At 45.0% G+C, this 17,581-nt stretch overlaps 1 protein-coding gene and 3 non-coding genes across 4 annotated transcripts; all 4 read left to right on the top strand.

Moving 5' to 3' along the window:
- Positions 1-3,193: 3,193 nt before the first annotated feature.
- Positions 3,194-13,639, top strand: Ncl (nucleolin). The gene is made up of 14 exons (XM_040753135.1): positions 3,194-3,382; positions 4,289-4,405; positions 5,838-6,336; positions 6,522-6,710; positions 6,808-6,894; positions 7,080-7,221; positions 8,063-8,187; positions 9,374-9,497; positions 10,470-10,624; positions 11,280-11,403; positions 11,786-11,919; positions 12,553-12,679; positions 13,018-13,244; positions 13,337-13,639. Exons 1-14 carry the CDS (start codon positions 3,365-3,367, stop codon positions 13,414-13,416), a joined length of 2,148 nt encoding a protein of 715 aa, XP_040609069.1. The 5' UTR covers positions 3,194-3,364; the 3' UTR covers positions 13,417-13,639.
- LOC121142986 lies at positions 6,940-7,009 on the top strand. Its single transcript, XR_005880129.1, has one exon. It is a non-coding gene; the product is annotated as a small nucleolar RNA SNORD82 (small nucleolar RNA).
- Positions 12,016-12,095, top strand: LOC121142987. The gene has a single exon (XR_005880130.1). It is a non-coding gene; the product is annotated as a small nucleolar RNA SNORD20 (small nucleolar RNA).
- Positions 12,738-12,871, top strand: LOC121142984. Its single transcript, XR_005880127.1, has one exon. It is a non-coding gene; the product is annotated as a small nucleolar RNA SNORA75 (small nucleolar RNA).
- Positions 13,640-17,581: the final 3,942 nt, after the last annotated feature.

Consider the following 17,581-nt stretch of genomic DNA (forward strand, 5'->3'; position numbering starts at 1 on the left):
CTATGTTTCCCTGGTTGTTCTGGAACTCAGTACGTAGACCACACTGGCCTCTAACTCCCCAGATCTCCAAGTGCTAGGATTGAAGGCATGTATCACCACACAGGCCAATCCTTTGGAGTTAAGAAAGCATCCCTCTTTTCCTGCCTCTCTGTGCCTACTATCTATTCGGACTTCCTTTCTTTCTAGGACAGTTTACTCTCCCAAGACACCAGCAGTCAGGGCCAGCCTTAATTCATACGCAAGCTCCACTCCCTAACCAGGCACTGAGCCAGCCAACAAGAGGTGTTGCTTTCCACAACTTACATGTGGGTATCTGTTTACACTGCTACAAGAAAGCCATTGGAATCTTCGTTTCCTAGCTGCTCTTGTCCAGGAAGTGGTGCTTCATCCAAGATTTCTTCTTCATTATAAATCAGGCCTGGTGGTTCATCCATGTAATCACTGCACTAGGAAGGTTATGGCAGGAGGACCAACCCAAGTTCAAAGCCACACCAGGCTACACAGTCAGTTCCGGACCAGTCTAGACTAGAGCAAGATACTGTCTGAACGGAACAAAAACAAAGACCTTTTCTCACACACAACTGCCCCAAGTCTTCTCTGGTCATCTATTGGCTCCTTTACAACAGGCTCTCAGAGTCACTTCCTCCCACGGTTCCTATGTCCTTGAAACCAAGAAAATATATGATGTCTCCTGTAATGCCCACTGCACACCAATGGTGGTGCCCATTGTGCACACTACTTAGAAAAAGAAAGGGGCGGGGTTTGTTTAGTTTTTTGTCGTGTAGCCAGGTTGGCTCTGTACTGGTGATTGCACTGTAACTGTAATCCAAAAGCACTGGATTACAGACACACACCACCATACTCACTTATTCATTCATTCAGATAGGGCCTTGTTTTGTAGCCCAGACTGGCCTGACACTCAGTTACTCAGGTTGTAAATTCAGGTCTCAAACTCATGGTAATTCTCCTGCTTCACCCTTTCGAATGCTGTGATGATAGACATAAGCTACTGTACCTAGCTCTTTTGTACCTTATGTGGTATATTTGTAATTGATTATCCAGTTAGTATTTGATGAAATCCAGACGTGCAGAAACAGACCTGTAATGCCAATGGTTAGAAGGCAGAGGCAGAAACACAATTTCCTGGCCAACCTGCGCTGCATAACAAGATCATCTCAAAAAGAAAACAAAAACAACACGCTGAAGCTGGGTGTTGGTGGCACATGTAAAAACTAAAAAGTTGAAATATCTCAGGCTGGCGGCTGGCGTGGTGGCGCATGCCTTTAATCCCAGCCCTCGGGAGGCAGAGGCAGGCAGATCTCTGTGAGTTTGAAACCCTGTCTTGAAAAACAAACAAAATTTCCAAAGAGCTGGAATAGAGTCTGGTACTGGAAAGCTTCACATGTGTATTAGGTGTTGTTGACCCAGATAGACTACACAGTAACACCGTTTGACACCAAGCTGTCCCTTTTGCTGCTGCTTCAAGAACAATTGGGTTCTTTTTTGTTTTTGTTTTTCAGAGACAGAGTTTCTCTGTAGCTTTGGAGGCTGTCCTGGAACTTGCTCTGTAGACCAGGCTAGCCTTGAACACACAGGGATCCGCCTGCCTCTGCCTCCCTAGTGCTGGGATTAAAGGCGTGCGCCACCAACGCCCGGCTAGCAAGTAATTCTCAACACTATTATATGCCAGGCAATTCTGCAGGCAGCAGGGATACAGCAGACAACAGTTTGTGTTCTCCTGGCTGGGGAAGGGGTAAATTAGCAATAAACAGCCAAGGAAATACCAGGTAGGTGATAATACCTAAAAGCATAACTTGGGGTCCAAGAGGGAGTCTCCTAGTGGCGATTCACACCAGACGGCTGAGGAAGACCCCATACAGGCAGATCAGATCGGAGAAGACATGCCAGTATAATTTCACACCCAGAGCTCACCTGTCTCCTCCCAAGTGCTTTTAGCCTCCTCTGCTTGGAAATACCCAGAGTCCTGGCTCACACCAATGGTTCTTCCTGCCCCTCTACCCAGGAGTCTCTCTTGGCTCCATCCCATACAGTTCAAGGTGTGACCCTGGTCACTGTCTCTCTATAAAGACAAAACGTCCACACCACAGCACTGGTTCCCACCTCATGCCCTGACCACAGAGCACTTGCAAGGAGCTGTGTCCTCTACCGTGTGGAAAGGACTTAGCAACTATTTCGACTTATCTCCAAAGGCCCGTGCTCAGATAGAAAACGTGGGACCCAACAGATCCCGCTTGTATGAAAATCTTCCGAGGTTGGGCACACGCATTTAATCTCAACACACGTGAGGCAGGCAGGTCGAGGCTAGCCTGGTCTACATAGTGAGCTCCAGGACAGCAAGAGCAAATAGTGAGACCCTGTCTCAACATCCCTGGCAAACTCTTCCCCAGGTGATTTCACAGGGCTAGTCCACTCGCAACTCCGTCCTCCAGGCCACTGAGGGAGCTCGTGAGTGGTCACAGGCCGGCCAAAAACTCCACCACACACCGGAAGTCAGTCACCTCTCCGACTGCCCCACAAGGAGTTAAATCTTCCGCGCGAGTTAGACATTAAATGAGCTGTTCGAGCACTGCACACACCACACACACGCAACTGCCTTTATTAGGAGCTCTCAGAAGAACGGTGGCCCGCAGCACACCACTACAGCCAAGGGGAGGCCGAGGACCGGGGGCTCTAGGCCCTCGACTTCCGGCGCTCTCCGGCTCCTCAGCAGGAACGCGTGGCCAACACTTCAGGCTGCAGCGAAGTTCACGGCGGGGCGCAGGCTTCGGCAGCGCGGAGAAATCCCCGAGCAACACCCCCGGCCACGCGAACCTAGAGGTCCGTGCAGCACTGGACCACCCGAGGGCCTCCGGGCCAGGCCGCCACCCCCACGTCCCTCACACAAGCCGCGCCAAACGGGCGCGCTCCACCGCGCAGGCGTGGCGAGCGCGAGCCGCTACGGTACGCGGAAAGGGCCCTCACACCAACCAGTCAACGTCCGCCTGGCGCGGCGCTAGTCCCGCCTTCAGGGCGCTGCCGTCAGGCCCCGCCCTCAGCAGCCCCGCCCCCCGCGCCCTAGCCCCGCCCCACGCCGTCTTGGGTTAAAGGCTCGCGGTTGGCCAGGGGGACGGACGCGCGCTCTGGTTGGTGGAGGCGGGGTCACGAGGACACCGTCGTCGCCTTTCCAGAGGCGATTACTGGGCAGGCTCAGTCTTTTGCCTCAGACGCTAGCTGTAGCTGGCAGTCGGTCGTACGTGCTCCAGTGTCTTCGGTGCCCGTCGCCGCCGTCGAGTTCGCGTGGGTTCTCCGAGGCTCCTCCGAGCTGCGCACTTGGCCACCTGCGCCGTCGTCACAGCCCGCCACCATGGTGAAACTCGCAAAGGTGAGAGGCCCCGCGCGCGCCGACACGGACGGCTAGGCCTGCTTTCGGAGGGGCGCGCGCGCGCGCCGCTGAGGGGAGGAGGGCCTGCGCGCAATCCCGGGCGCGTTCGAGGGCGCCATGCTGGGGGAAGTCTCGCGCGACTAGCGGGAGGTCTCGCGGTGTTTGGCCCCTGACTTGGTGGTGCGGCAGAGCCGGGCCAGGTTCCGGGAGGTGGGTGTTGAGGGCGCCGCGTGTGTGCGTGTGCGTGTGCGTGTGCGCAGGGTGGTGAGATCGCAGGGGCCGACACCGGGTGGAGACGGCGACAGGCCCGCCGAGGGAACCGGGACCCAACTCGTGGGAGCGGCGCCGGCGGGGCCCCGCCTCCTGGCGCACGTGCTCGGGTGCGCGGCCCGCCACGTGGGTTTTGGCGCCCTGCGTGTGTCGCGCGTCTCGGGATGGGGCGTCCCGGTGTACCGGGAGAGAGGGCGGCGGGGTGCCTAGCCATGCCCTCGTCGTCCGTGACGGGCCGACCAACACGTGGTGGGCATCCGAGGAAGCGCGTGGTGGCCTGCTTGGTACCTCCACGTGGCCCGCCCCCAGCGCGAGGAGGTCGGAAGTACTTCCCTAACAGGGGTGCTCCTCTTAAAAAAGGGCTATCACAATAATCCCCCGCCCCAGCAAGTAATTCGGAGGAAGGTGCTAGAAAAACGTTTAGTAGTGAACTGCTTTCAGTCGCCTAGGAAAGAGAAAGGCGGATTATAGGTGCGATGTTTCTGTCTCAGGAAAAACTGCCATATATAATGCCAATTGATGTCTTTTATGCTTAGGCCCTTTAACAACATAGACAGTGGGCCTTAAGAAGGTAATGGTGAAATACAAAATGACTTGAAAATGGGTATCGACATGATTTTGTGTGCACTTGCGTAGGCCGGCAAAACCCACGGAGATTCTAAGAAAATGGCTCCTCCTCCAAAGGAGGTGGAAGAAGATAGTGAAGATGAAGAAATGTCAGAAGATGAAGAAGATGACAGCAGTGGAGAAGAGGTACACAGCTAACTTTAATCCCAGCAGGAGGGAGGCCGAAGGCAAGAGGTTTCCGTCAGTTCAGAGCTAGCCTGATCTACAGAGGGAGTTTCCAGGACAGCCAAGGATACACAAGAAACCCTATGTGAAAAACAAAAAAAAAAAGATTTAAGACTTAGAAATAAAACCAGTGGGATTGAATGTGTGTTAATCAGAAATACAGTAATCTAGTGTGTAAAAATAGTGACAAGTTCTTTTATTGATAATCATTTGAGTATTTAAGAGTTTAACAGTCCATTCGAGGGGGATGATCACTCTTCAGTCAGGCTTCACATGCTGTATTAAATAGAATGCCCCACAAATTTGTAGGGTGTAATATTTATTAAGAACTCAGGGTTTTGATTTAGATGAGAGTTGGAGTCAGGGTCTCATGGTTTAGGTATCAATATATTTATTTTACTCAAGTGTGTTTTAAAGAACCAAACAGCCCTATTTAGATGGAAGGGTAACCTTTTAATTCTTCAAACAAGATTTTACCTATTATTCCCAGTATTCCATCATCAGGCATGTTTTGCTTTTGTAGTGCTGTTCCCTGTAACTTAGGTAAGAATTAGCCTACTATATAAACTTTGGTAGAGCAAATCAATTTTTAAAATACATCAGATAATGGATTGAAGACTGCTACTAACCCATTTACTAAATCTGGTACTCTTTAGCACTCTGGTTCCTTTAAAGACATGGTCTGCCAGGTAGTGGTGGTGGACACCTTTAATCCCAGCACTTAGGTGACAGAGGCAGGTGAATCTGTTGGAGATCAGCCAAGTCTACAAGAGCTAGTTTCAGGACAGCCTCCAAAGCCACAGAGAAACCCTGTCGGGTGGGGTGGCGTGCATGGTTATTTAATTCCAGCATCCAGGACACAGCTGGGGGTATATAATATAGAAGAGCTATATTAGTAACTAACAAATGGCTTGGATGGAACTTTGTTTTTTTTTAATGAAAGTAAAATACACATTGCTGCTTAAGGGTAGTGTGTAGGGGTGCAGTTGGCCAGTTTCATTTATGAGGGTTACTTAAACTTGGGTATTTGAGCACCTGCAATTGTAAGCCATGTATTCTGATTCCAAGGTTTTAAGACTTATGTGTTTGAGTTAGTGTTAGAGTGTTTATCTGTATTTGTGTGAGTGTACTAAGCATGCCTGGTGGACTTAGGCTAGAAGAATACTCTTAGATCCCCTGAAACTACAGTTGGAACCATCAGGTGGATGCTGAGAACTGGCCTTTGGTCCCCTGCTAGAGTGACAAGGGCTCTTAACTGCTGAGCCATCTCTTCAGCACTTTCACTCCAGGGTTTAACATATACTTAATTCCAGTGTTGGGCTCAAAGTTAGTATCAGTATCTTAACATAACATTGGGTATGGGGGAAATGATAATTACTCGTTTACTTTTAAGGTTGTCATCCCTCAGAAAAAAGGAAAGAAGGCTACCACAACTCCAGCAAAGAAGGTGGTTGTTTCACAAACAAAAAAAGTTGCAGTTCCCACACCAGCTAAGAAAGCAGCTGTTACCCCAGGTAAAAAGGCAGCCGCCACACCAGCCAAGAAGGCAGTTACACCAGCCAAAGCACTTCCAACACCTGGAAAGAAGGGAGCCACACCAGCGAAAGCATTGGTAGCAACCCCTGGTAAGAAGGGAGCTGTCACTCCTGCCAAGGGGGCTAAGAATGGTAAGAATGCCAAGAAGGAAGACAGTGACGAGGATGAAGACGATGACGATGATGAGGATGAAGATGACAGTGATGAGGAGGAAGAAGAGGAGGAAGAGGAGGAATTTGAACCACCAGTAGTGAAGGGAGGAAAACAAGCAAAAGTAGCTGCTGCTGCTCCTGCTTCAGAGGATGAGGATGAGGAAGATGATGAAGAGGAGGAAGATGATGAAGAGGAGGAAGATGGTAGGTAGATTTCTGTTAGCGGATGGTTAGAGCTAGGGAGTCTTGCAAACAGTAGTGCGTGTGCTTTCCCTAACCATTTCATGGTAGATTAGAAGAAAGTCACATAAATAACTAAGCATGTCAGGATTTTATTTGCTTTCTGTGGTTTTTGTGTGTAGGATTCATGTTATCTGGATTTCTTTCAGACTCTGAAGAAGAAGCTATGGAGATTACACCTGCCAAAGGAAAGAAGGCTCCTGCAAAAGTTGTTCCTGTGAAAGCCAAGAATGTGGCTGAAGAGGAGGATGATGATGAGGAAGAGGAGGATGATGAGGAGGAAGAGGAGGAAGAAGATGAGGAAGAGGAAGAAGACGAGGAAGAGGAGGAAGAGGAAGGTAAGTAAAGTACATTGAGGTACATTGATCTCAGTAATGTTTACTGAAGTGCTTAAATGTCTACCTACTCATGAATGACACTAAAAATCTTATCCAGAGCCTGTTAAAGCAGCACCTGGAAAACGGAAGAAGGAAATGACCAAACAGAAAGAAGTTCCTGAAGCCAAGAAACAGAAAGTGGAAGGTAACCCTGCAAGATTGGGGACTGAGAAGAGATAAAGATAGCAATAGCACAAGTGATGAATGACAAAGGGACTTAATACTGAAACCTGGTGTTGAGACTCAATGTGCTGATGTGCTTTATAGAAGTTTTAATGATGCTTATGTGTAGTGAGAATTAAGTGAACTAAAAGTTCATTTTCTGTGCAGGTTCAGAATCAACTACACCTTTTAATCTGTTCATTGGAAACCTTAATCCAAACAAGTCTGTTGCTGAATTAAAAGTTGCCATCAGTGAACTTTTTGCTAAACATGATCTTGCTGTTGTGGATGTCAGAACTGGTACAAATAGGTAAGTTTTTCATTGAACATTAAATGTGGGTTAGCTGGTGCTTTTAAATTCTCCATGCTCTTAAACACGAGGTATATACTTAAGATTAGACATTAAAGAACTAAGTCATCAACTAATGGAACTTATAAATTTGAAATTTCACTATTTGACTTTTTTTTTTTGGTTTTTTTCGAGACAGGGTTTCTCTGTGGCTTTGGAGGCTGCCCTGGAACTCGCTTGGTAGTCCAGGCTGGTCTCGAGCTCACAAGAGATCCACCTGCCTCTGCCTCCCGAGTGCTGGGATTAAAGGCGTGCGCCACCAACGCCCGGCTCACTATTTGACTTTTTGTGTCATGTCAAATAACAGCAAGCTTAAGAATTTGGTATTTTTGGTCAGGCGATGGTGGCGCACGGCCTTCAATCCCAGCACTTAGGCAGAAGCAGGTGAATCTATTGAGTTGGAGGCCAGCCTGGTCTACAAAGTGAGTTCCAGGACAGGCTCCAAACAGAGAAACTCTGTCTCAAAGGGGAAAAAAGGATTTTTTTGGATTTGAATAGTCATAGTGAATGCTTTTAGCTAGAAGGATTCTTTTTTGTTGTTGTTTTACGAGACAGGGTTTCTTTTTTGGTGTCTGTTGGTCCAGTCTGGCCTCGAACTCACAGAGATCCGCCTGCCTCGCCACCAACGCCCGGCTTAGCTAGAAGGATTCTTATTATTTAGTTAGTACTATCAGGTAACAGTGTAGTAGGTAAAATATATGTAAATTTGCTATCCTTTGTTGGTACATAGACTTGATTCTATGGGAGATAAAATAATCTAGATCACTCTCATGTCTGTAATCTTGTCCTTTTCATCTTCAAGGAAATTTGGTTATGTGGACTTTGAGTCTGCTGAAGATCAAGAGAAGGCCTTGGAGCTCACTGGCTTAAAAGTGTTTGGCAATGAAATTAAACTAGAAAAACCAAAAGGAAGAGATAGTAAAAAAGGTACGTTAAGAGACTGGGTGACTTGGAAGGTAGGGTGTGCCCCTTCTCCCGTAGTAAACAAGTGAGATTGACGTGAGTGAGGTGTTTGGTCTCTAGAAGCCACGTGGAGAAACTCCAGAATTGTCCTCTGGCCACATGCACATCATGACATGTCTTAGTTTGCATCATGCACACAGTAAAAAGTTGAAATATCTCAGGCCAGCGTGGTGGCGCACGCCATTAATCCCAGCACTTGGGAGGCAGAGGCAGGCAGATCTCTGAGTTCTAGGACAGCCTCCAAAAACAGTACACAAAAACCAAAAAAAAGTTGAAATGTCTCTTAAAATGGATTCTTGATGCCCAAAGAATTTTGTATTTTAGAATTGGGGTTTGAAATGTTTGTTTTATATTTAGTAGGGTGCTAAAAATTGAACAAGCAACTCTGCATGCTAGGCAAACACTCTTAATACTGCTACATATCCTCTGTTCCCTTTTGAACGTTTGACAGGGTAGATATGAATTTGTGGTTTATGCAGGTTGAGAACTTAATGGGTATAGGCCCAGGTTACTGATTGTCCATATTTGTGATGACATCTTAGAGAGGAGACCTAAATCAAAATAAACGTGTTTCATATATACTTTAATATATAGCTGTGGGAACTTTATAATATTTTTAGTGGGCTTATATTTGACAGGCTAGTAACAGGCCACATGTTGCCTTTCGTCTTTGGTTAATGTCATTTTTTAGATTCAAATTTATTCATTAGCAGTGAGATTAGTAAACAAGGTCCTCTCAAACTATATCAAGCTGCTAATTATTACTATTTGACATTGCTTTATTGTCACATGTTAAATGGGTTGGATGTGGTGGGGTTTTCCTTTCTCTATAAGAATTGAACTTGAGTTTTCTTTGTACAAAGTGTTCTTCACAGTATCTCCATCGCTTATCCCTTCATTCTTAGCATAGAACCTTTTTCTTTTTTGGTTTCTCGAGACAGGGTTTCTCTGGCTTTGGAGGCTGTCCTGGAACTCGCTTGGTAGCCCAGGCTGGTCTGGAACTCACAGAGATCCGCCTACCTCTGCCTCCCAAGTGCTGGGATTAAAAGCGTGCGCCACCAACGCCTGGCTCCTTTTTCTTTTATAGGAGCTATTTGCATTAATCTCTTATGACTTGTTTAATAATCTTAATTTGTTTTGTTTAATCTAGTTCGAGCTGCAAGAACACTTTTAGCAAAAAATCTTTCTTTTAACATCACTGAGGATGAATTAAAAGAAGTGTTTGAAGATGCCTTGGAGATCAGATTGGTTAGCCAGGATGGGAAGAGTAAAGGGTATGTTTTGTGTCTGTTTAGCTTTATTAATAAAAAGGTGTTTGAGTGGTTGAGTCATCTTCCCCTCTCCTACTCTAAACAGGGTCTCATGCAGTTCATGCTGTTTAGTGATATATTACTTATCTATTGACGCTTACCTGTGGGTACAGAAAGCAGAGATAGCCACAAACCATAGAGCTAGGCAGTGGTGGGACACATTTAATCCCAGAACTCAAGAGACAAGCAGATGGGGCTGTTCAAGAAATTGATCCAGTCTAAAAGAAGCAGCATACAAAGGTGGTCTCAGCACTTGGGATCATACATCTTTAATCCCAGCATTTGAGGTGTATAAGATACTCGGTGAGCTGGGCGTGATGGCTAACGTCTTTAATTCTAGCACTCAGGAGACAGAGGCAGGCAGATCTCTGAGTTTGAGGCCAGCCTAGTCTACAGAGCAAGTTCCAGGACAGCCTCAAACAGAAAAACCCTGTCTCAACTAAAAAAAAAATAGCTGTGGATATTCAGTCTTGAGAATTTATAAACAAGCCATGTTGAGAAGCTGCAATCTAGGATTGCAGTTTGAGGATTCCTGAAGCTACCCGAATTACCCACTCAAGTCTGAGGTAGAGGTAAGAGCTAGTGGCTGGCTGCTTTGCTTATCTGATCCTCAGCTTGGAGTCACTGGATCTTATTTTTCAGTGCTGGTCTCAAACTTAATTTTGTAGCCAGAGACTGAACTGGTACTTTAGCCTTCAATCACCTAGCTCTGAGATTGTGTGGCTCTTGACATCCTAAAGGGTAGGAAGATAGCCTATGTGTTTTTAAAGGATGATTTTTAAAGATGAGCCACTATATGAAAAAGAACTGCAAAGCCCTGTAAGTAATCACTCGCCACCTATTTTAGTAACTTGAGTGCACACATGACTGAGATTACATGGTTACTCTGGTACTTAAATGACACTTACCTAATGTGTTTATGCTTGTTTATTGCAGGATTGCTTATATTGAATTTAAGTCCGAAGCTGATGCAGAGAAAAACTTGGAAGAAAAGCAGGGAGCAGAAATTGATGGGCGATCTGTTTCACTCTACTACACAGGGGAGAAAGGACAAAGGCAAGAAAGAACTGGAAAGAATAGCACTTGGAGTGGTAAGTTAAAGTTCTACAGTGGGAGTTTGGAAGTCAGTTGTGTCTTTGTACTTTCACTACTTCATGATTAGCCGGAATTCACCTTTTGTTGATAATGGTAATTTAATATTCATGAATGAGGGCTATTTGAAATACTTTCCTTTGGAACATAGTAGGCAATTACATGTTTTTAAATTGGTATTTTATACTTTAAATGGCTTAAACCATGTATATTTTTTATTTTTGGTTTTACGAGACAGGGTTTCTCTGTATTGTTTGGAGGCTGTCGGTCCAGCCTGGCCTCGAACTCACAGATTTTTAGAGACAGGGTTTTTCTGTAGCTTTGGAACCTGCCTCCCAAGTACTGGGATTAAAGGTGTGCACCACCACCGTCCGCCTAATCTATGTATATTTTAGAAATCATATTCTAGGGCAACACAGAATAGTCATCTAGATAGGCTGAAAATGAAAGGAGCAAGGAAGGCATTGCTATGTATGATGGATACTATGTCTTGAATCAAATGTGGGTCTTATGATTATGGTATATGGCCTATGACTGGTGTCTGATTGTTTCCTTTAACATGGCATCTTGTGGGATGGGTTGGGAAGAGGCTTTAATTTACACAGACTTAGATTAACACAACTTGCTAATAATGTGACATCTTTGTACTTGCAGGTGAATCAAAAACTTTGGTTTTAAGTAACCTTTCCTACAGTGCAACAGAAGAAACTCTTCAGGAAGTGTTTGAGAAAGCAACTTTTATCAAAGTGCCCCAGAACCAACAGGGCAAATCTAAAGGGTAAATTGATTATCTTTGTGTTGCTAAATGTGAGTTGGACATTGTCTTTTTTTAAAGATATATTTGTTATGTCTGCATGCCAGAAGAGGGCACCAGATCTCATTACAGATGGTTGTGAGCCACCATGTGGTTGCTGGGAATTGAACTCAGGACCTCTGGAAGAACAGACAGTGCCCTTAACCACTGGGCCATCTCTCCAGCCCTGGACATAGTCTTAGTAGAGGTTTAGTAAGGGTAACCGATGGAACTTGATTTTGTTAGCTGGAAAACTGGAGTTATAGTTGTGTGGATGATAGGAAATATTAATAGCATGGGTAGTTAGTTACATGCTGGTATCACGTTATTGTGAGCTTAATTCTGAATACTGACTTTTAATCTTCAGGTATGCATTTATAGAATTTGCTTCATTTGAAGATGCTAAAGAAGCTTTAAACTCCTGTAATAAAATGGAAATTGAGGGCAGAACAATCAGGCTGGAGTTACAAGGACCCAGGGGATCGCCTAATGCAAGAAGTCGTAAGTCTGCTTGGCATGATGTTACTGAGGCTGAGTGGCAGGTTTTGAGCTTGTGTGGGGCTGACTTCTTGAAGTTGCTGCTGAGTAAATGACAACTGGATATGATGACTGATTACCTGAGAAATAATTGATGAAATCTCAAGAAAATTCCTCTAGATAGTCAAGTTCTGATCCAGCTGTGTCAGCTCAAAGCAGCAGCTTTTGGGTTTGCCACTGTATTCCCTCAGGTTCATGTGTCTAATCCAGTGTAGTCTCTTTACCTTTATTTACCTGGGATTAATAGTTTTTCTGGTTAAAAACAAGTATTTGAGACATTTTACAAAATCAGTATTATTAAGAATATTTCAAGATGGGCGTTGGTGGCATACACCTTTAATCCCAGCACTTGGGAGGCAGAGACAGGTGAATCTCTTGAGTTTGAGGCCAGCCTGGTCTACTACAGAGCGAGTTCCAGGACAGCCTCCAAAACAATACAGAGAAACCCTGTCTCTAAAAAACTTAAATATTTCAGTTGAATGTGGAATACATGACTATCTAAATCCTAGCCCCCAAAGCAGAACAAATGGATCTGAATTCTAGGCCAGCCAAGGTAACATAGTGAAACCTTATAAAATAGGCATTTTTCTCTTCCAGAGCCATCCAAAACACTGTTTGTCAAGGGTCTGTCTGAGGATACCACTGAAGAAACCTTAAAAGAATCATTTGAGGGCTCTGTTCGTGCAAGAATAGTCACTGATCGGGAAACTGGTTCCTCTAAAGGGTAGGTCATGCTGCTTTTCTTCGTGTGTTGTGCACAGACAGCTTGTCGATGCAGTAGTGTCTTCTCATTGAGCTCCTTTCTGTCAACTGGTGGCAGATTATGGATTCGCACGAGAAGAAGAGAGAGTTCGCAGAACTAGCACTTAACCATCTGTTTCTACAGAGGTTTGTTTGGCTGTTCTGTGAGACATTGAGATCTAAATTCATTCCAACCAGAATTTACCACATTTAGGTCTATATTGGTCTACATACAGTTGAGTACTTTCTGTACAATTACTATATGTGACTTGATATGTATATGTATGTGCTTGCTTTAAAAGGGTTTTTATTCTGTTTTAGGTTTGGTTTTGTAGACTTCAATAGTGAGGAAGATGCCAAAGCTGCCAAGGAGGCCATGGAAGATGGAGAGATTGATGGGAACAAAGTTACTTTGGACTGGGCCAAACCTAAGGGTGAAGGTGGCTTCGGTGGCCGAGGTGGAGGCAGAGGAGGTTTTGGGGGCCGAGGTGGTGGCAGAGGAGGAGGAAGAGGCGGATTTGGCGGCAGAGGCCGGGGAGGCTTTGGAGGTAAGCTGGAATCTTTTTGATTCCTAACGTGGTGGGGAGATCAATTCCCACTACTCTAGCACATTCATGAATGATATCTTGCCTTTCTGTAGGTCGAGGGGGCTTCCGAGGTGGCCGAGGAGGAGGAGGAGGAGACTTCAAGCCACAAGGAAAGAAGACGAAGTTTGAATAATTCCTTCCCAGTCTTTCCCACTTCATTTTAAAGAAAGGACTCTGGGGTTTTACACTGTTACCTGTTAAATGACAGAGCCTTTTAAGGACATTTCAAGAGATTTTTTTTCCTACAAATAGTTTTGGGGTTTTTTTTTTTTTGCGTTGGGGGTTGTAAAAGAATGTTTATCATGTTTTTTGCTTCAGTGACTTTAGGACAAATTAATTAAAAGTCCTAAACTCTGGTGCCAGACTTTTACTTCCTAAGGGTTCCTTTTGGAATGATGTTCAAGAACTCCGCAAGACCAATACTGCTGTTCAGATTCCAACCAGTGGGAATTTGAGATGTGTTCCTTCTGCTTTCAAGAATCCGGCTGCAAATGTGGAAACTTGGGGGGTGTCCATGCACGACTACTTTGTTACATTCTGACCTGTAAGTTTTTGTTGCAGATGCTGCATTTGCACCTAAGCTGGGTGTACTCGATAGTGGCGGTAAGGGACACGTGGGTCAGGGTTAATGGCAGTAAAAGTAAAGCCATACAAGAGTTTGGCTTATGTAATTAAAATGAGGCATACTGATGGTGTTCATCAAGGATGTGTTACCACACCCATCATTTTTGTTTCCTCTGGCTGTATGTTAGTACCCTATCCCTACCAAATGACTTTAAAAAAGGCTAGCCAGAGCTATTTGGCTTGAAGAAACCCAAATGCCCTCTGTGGGGTTACTCTTAGATCCTGTTGGGTTTGGTATGTGATGTAGCCTTTGGGTGATGCAAAGGTAGCCTCTCCCCTGTCAGGAAATGGGATGATACAGGCACTGTAGTGAGGAACAGCTCTTGATTGCTCGTATCCTAGTTCAAAAGCAGTTAATGGCTTTTAGCTGAAAGTATCTAAAGAAAAAGTCAAACTGGTTGGTAGGCAAATCTGAGTTTGAGACTATTCTCTGTACAGAGCAAGTTTAAGGACAGCCAGGGATACACACAAATCCATATAAAAGAACAGGCCCAGCATTGGTGGTTCACTCCTTTAATCCCAGCACTCTGGAGGCAGAGGCAGGTGGATCTCTCAGTTCAAGACCAACCTGGTCTACAGAGAGTGCCAGGAAAGGCTCCAAAGCTACACAGAAACCCTGTCTCGAAAGAAAAAAAATCAGAAGAACAAAAAAAGGAATGATCCTGTGCTAGCAGGGCAGGTAAAAAATTTTGTGCGGTGAGGATACAGGAAAGTTACCCTTTAGGATCATCAAAAGTCTGGTTCACAGTTGGAATACCTTCCCCCATTTTAAATTGGAGGGACTTGGCAGCCATCTTGGAAGTGGTAAGCAACCTTTAGGAAACAGTTGTCTTTCTTTATTCTTCCAGCAGGTGGCAATGTAAGTACACATGAAAACGGAAGGAGGGAAACCTGGCAGGTGAACGCCAAACGACCATGTTTTTCATCTGCTTTTGACCACTACTCTAGTGTGTATTGTTTCCTATTCTAAGGATGCTAGTAAGGTTGCCAAGTCTCCTAGCTTCCCAGTTCACCTGCCTGAACTCCAACTGGTAAAATACAAGCAGATACTTGGGTGACGGCTTTGACTCTAGGCTGAGGTAGAAAGGGAAGCAAAGAGCAAGTCCCCTTCCCCACCCTATTTTCTGTATGCAGCTTTTTTTCCTGTGTGTATGTCTGTGTACTTTGTACACCTGGCACCCACAGGACAGATTGCCCTGTAACTGGGTGCTAGGAATACACCTGGGTCCATTTCTGGAAGAACTGTTCTGCAGCCTTAGGATTAGCATCCCCAGGCTTCTCTAGCTCTGGCTTGCTGTCCATCTGCCAAGTGCTGAGATTAAAGGAGTATGCGTACCCCCACACCTGGGGGAGTAGCACATTTAGCACTAATTCCATCCAGTCAGTGGCAAACCCTTTGCCATGGAATTAAGAAGGGGCTCTTGTGGTTCTAATAGTAAAGAATGGAACCTGTTTTTGTTTGCTGTTGTCCATAAATGTAAACAGATGCCCATAATAAACTAGGGAATACCCAATTTACAGGTGTATTTAGTGGCATCAGATGGGCATTTTTGTGTGTGGTCAGAAAATAACTTATGGTTCTTTTCACCTTGTTGAAGCAGTCTATTGCTTTTCTTTTGGGTGGCATACTGGCTAGTTCCAGTTGGTTCCGGAAATAGGATCTGAGGATTAGAGATGCATGCCCCTTCACTGGCTTTTAGCTGGGATCCAGGGTTCCTGGTCAAGTACTCACTGATATTCTCCAAGTACTCACTGATAATCACCATCTTGGTCTTCAAGATTCTGGGATAAAAGGGATGTGCCACCTTGCCCAACTCCATGATGCATACACTTAGTTCTTAGGGTTCTTACCAAATAATGTCTTTTGGTCAATTCATTCTCTACTTCTACAGTTACATGTTAGTATAACCTGATACTATCATGTAGGCTAGTTCTTTGAACATTGATTTGGATACTTTTTATTGATCTGTGTTGTAGTTCACTGATTTCTTCTGCTAGGCCCTTTAGTGAAATTTTCAGGTGTCTTTATTTGTGTGAATGTTTGGCCTGTATTTATGTCTTAACTATGCATGCAGTGCTAGTGGAGGCCAGAAGAGGGTGGGTCCCCCAGTATTGGAGTTAATAATGGTTGTGAGAGGTGGGTGCTGGGAATCCAACTTGAGTTCCTAACAGCTGAACCACCTTTCTAGCCCCTGGAGTGTCTTTGCCTTTTCTAGGTTTTTGTGTTTTTTTGTTTTTTTGTTTTTGTTTTTGTTTTTCGTGACAGGCTTTCTCTGGCTTTGGAGGCTGTCCTGGAACTCACTTTGTAGCCCAGGCTGGCCTCGAACTCACAGAGATCCGCCTGTCTCTGCCTCCTGAGTGCTGGGATTAAAGGCGTGCGCCACCAACGCCCAGCTCCTTTTCTAGGCTTTTAATGGTTTACAGTTCACAAAGCCTCTATTGTGATTTAATATCCTCATCTTTCCCCGAAAAATTCCTAAGCTTCCACAGTGATTGAAGTACCTACTTACATTTTTTTTATAGGAAGGAAGCTTTATTGGGATAGGAGGGAGAAGAGAATTCATAATTGTCTTTCATGTGCATTGGGGTTTGATCTGCTTGTGTGTGTGTCTGTGACAGTCAGATCCACTGAGTTAAATACAGTGAGCTACCTGTCGGTGCTAGAAACTGAACCCGGGTCCTTTGGAGAGTAGCCAATGGTCTTAACTGCTGAGCCATCCACTTATTTGTAATTTTAACGTTGAGTTGTGGTTGAGCACTTTGTTCAAAATATGCACGTCTAAACTGAGCACTGTCAGTATATATAGAGACCAACTTGATTATACCGGAGACTTGGGTATTCAGTCTTGCTAGCTCAGGTTTATTTTGTTAGACCTAAGCTGTGACCCTTCAGATACCCACTTTCAGTGAAAAGCATAAACTGTCGAGCCCCTCCAGCTGGGCAGAACTTGAGTTCTCTAGCACCAGCTAGCTACTGAATTTTTTCCATCTTGTTTATTTTTGAGGCAAGGTTTGTGTAGCTCTGATTGTTCTGAAATACAATCTGTAAAACAAATTGGCCTTGAACTTCCAGAGATCCACCTGCCTCTCTCTGCCTCCCAGGTGCAGAGATTAAAGGTGGCCAGATACTGAAATCTTTAGCTGGCAAGAGGCTCAGTGACTGAGCACAGCTGTTCTTGGCAGCATATCCCAGTTCAGTTCCCAGCATTCAGATGGTGCTTTGTAGCCATCTAAATACAGTCCCAGGAGAGCCAAGGTCCTCTTCCGCTTCTTTCTTTGGCACTTTATGAACATGGTAAACAGACATAAATGCTAGTAAAATACCCATCTGATGAAAAATTAAAAGTTGGAAGCAATTTTTGAATGATTTATATGCATTGATGTTTCAATCTGCATGTATGAGTGTTAAATCCCCTGCAGCTGGAGACAGTTGTGAACTGCCATGTGGGTGCTGAGAATTGGATCTAATGTCCTTTGGAAGGATAGTCCATGCTCTTAACCACTGACCCATATGTCCAGCCCCTGGAAACAATTTCTATGTAAAATTTTTTTGCTTTCTCTCTTGTGTTTCTCATGTTTATGGTTTCCCCAAACTGTCAGGCTGTGGCAGAAATGTAGAAAGCCAGGCTAACAAACACTTTGGAGGTGTGTGCCTCAGTTATATCTTTATATAT

The sequence above is a fragment of the Mesocricetus auratus genome, unplaced genomic scaffold (genome assembly GCF_017639785.1).
Source record: "Mesocricetus auratus isolate SY011 unplaced genomic scaffold, BCM_Maur_2.0 Super-Scaffold_100010, whole genome shotgun sequence".
Taxonomy (NCBI): Eukaryota; Metazoa; Chordata; class Mammalia; order Rodentia; family Cricetidae; genus Mesocricetus; species Mesocricetus auratus.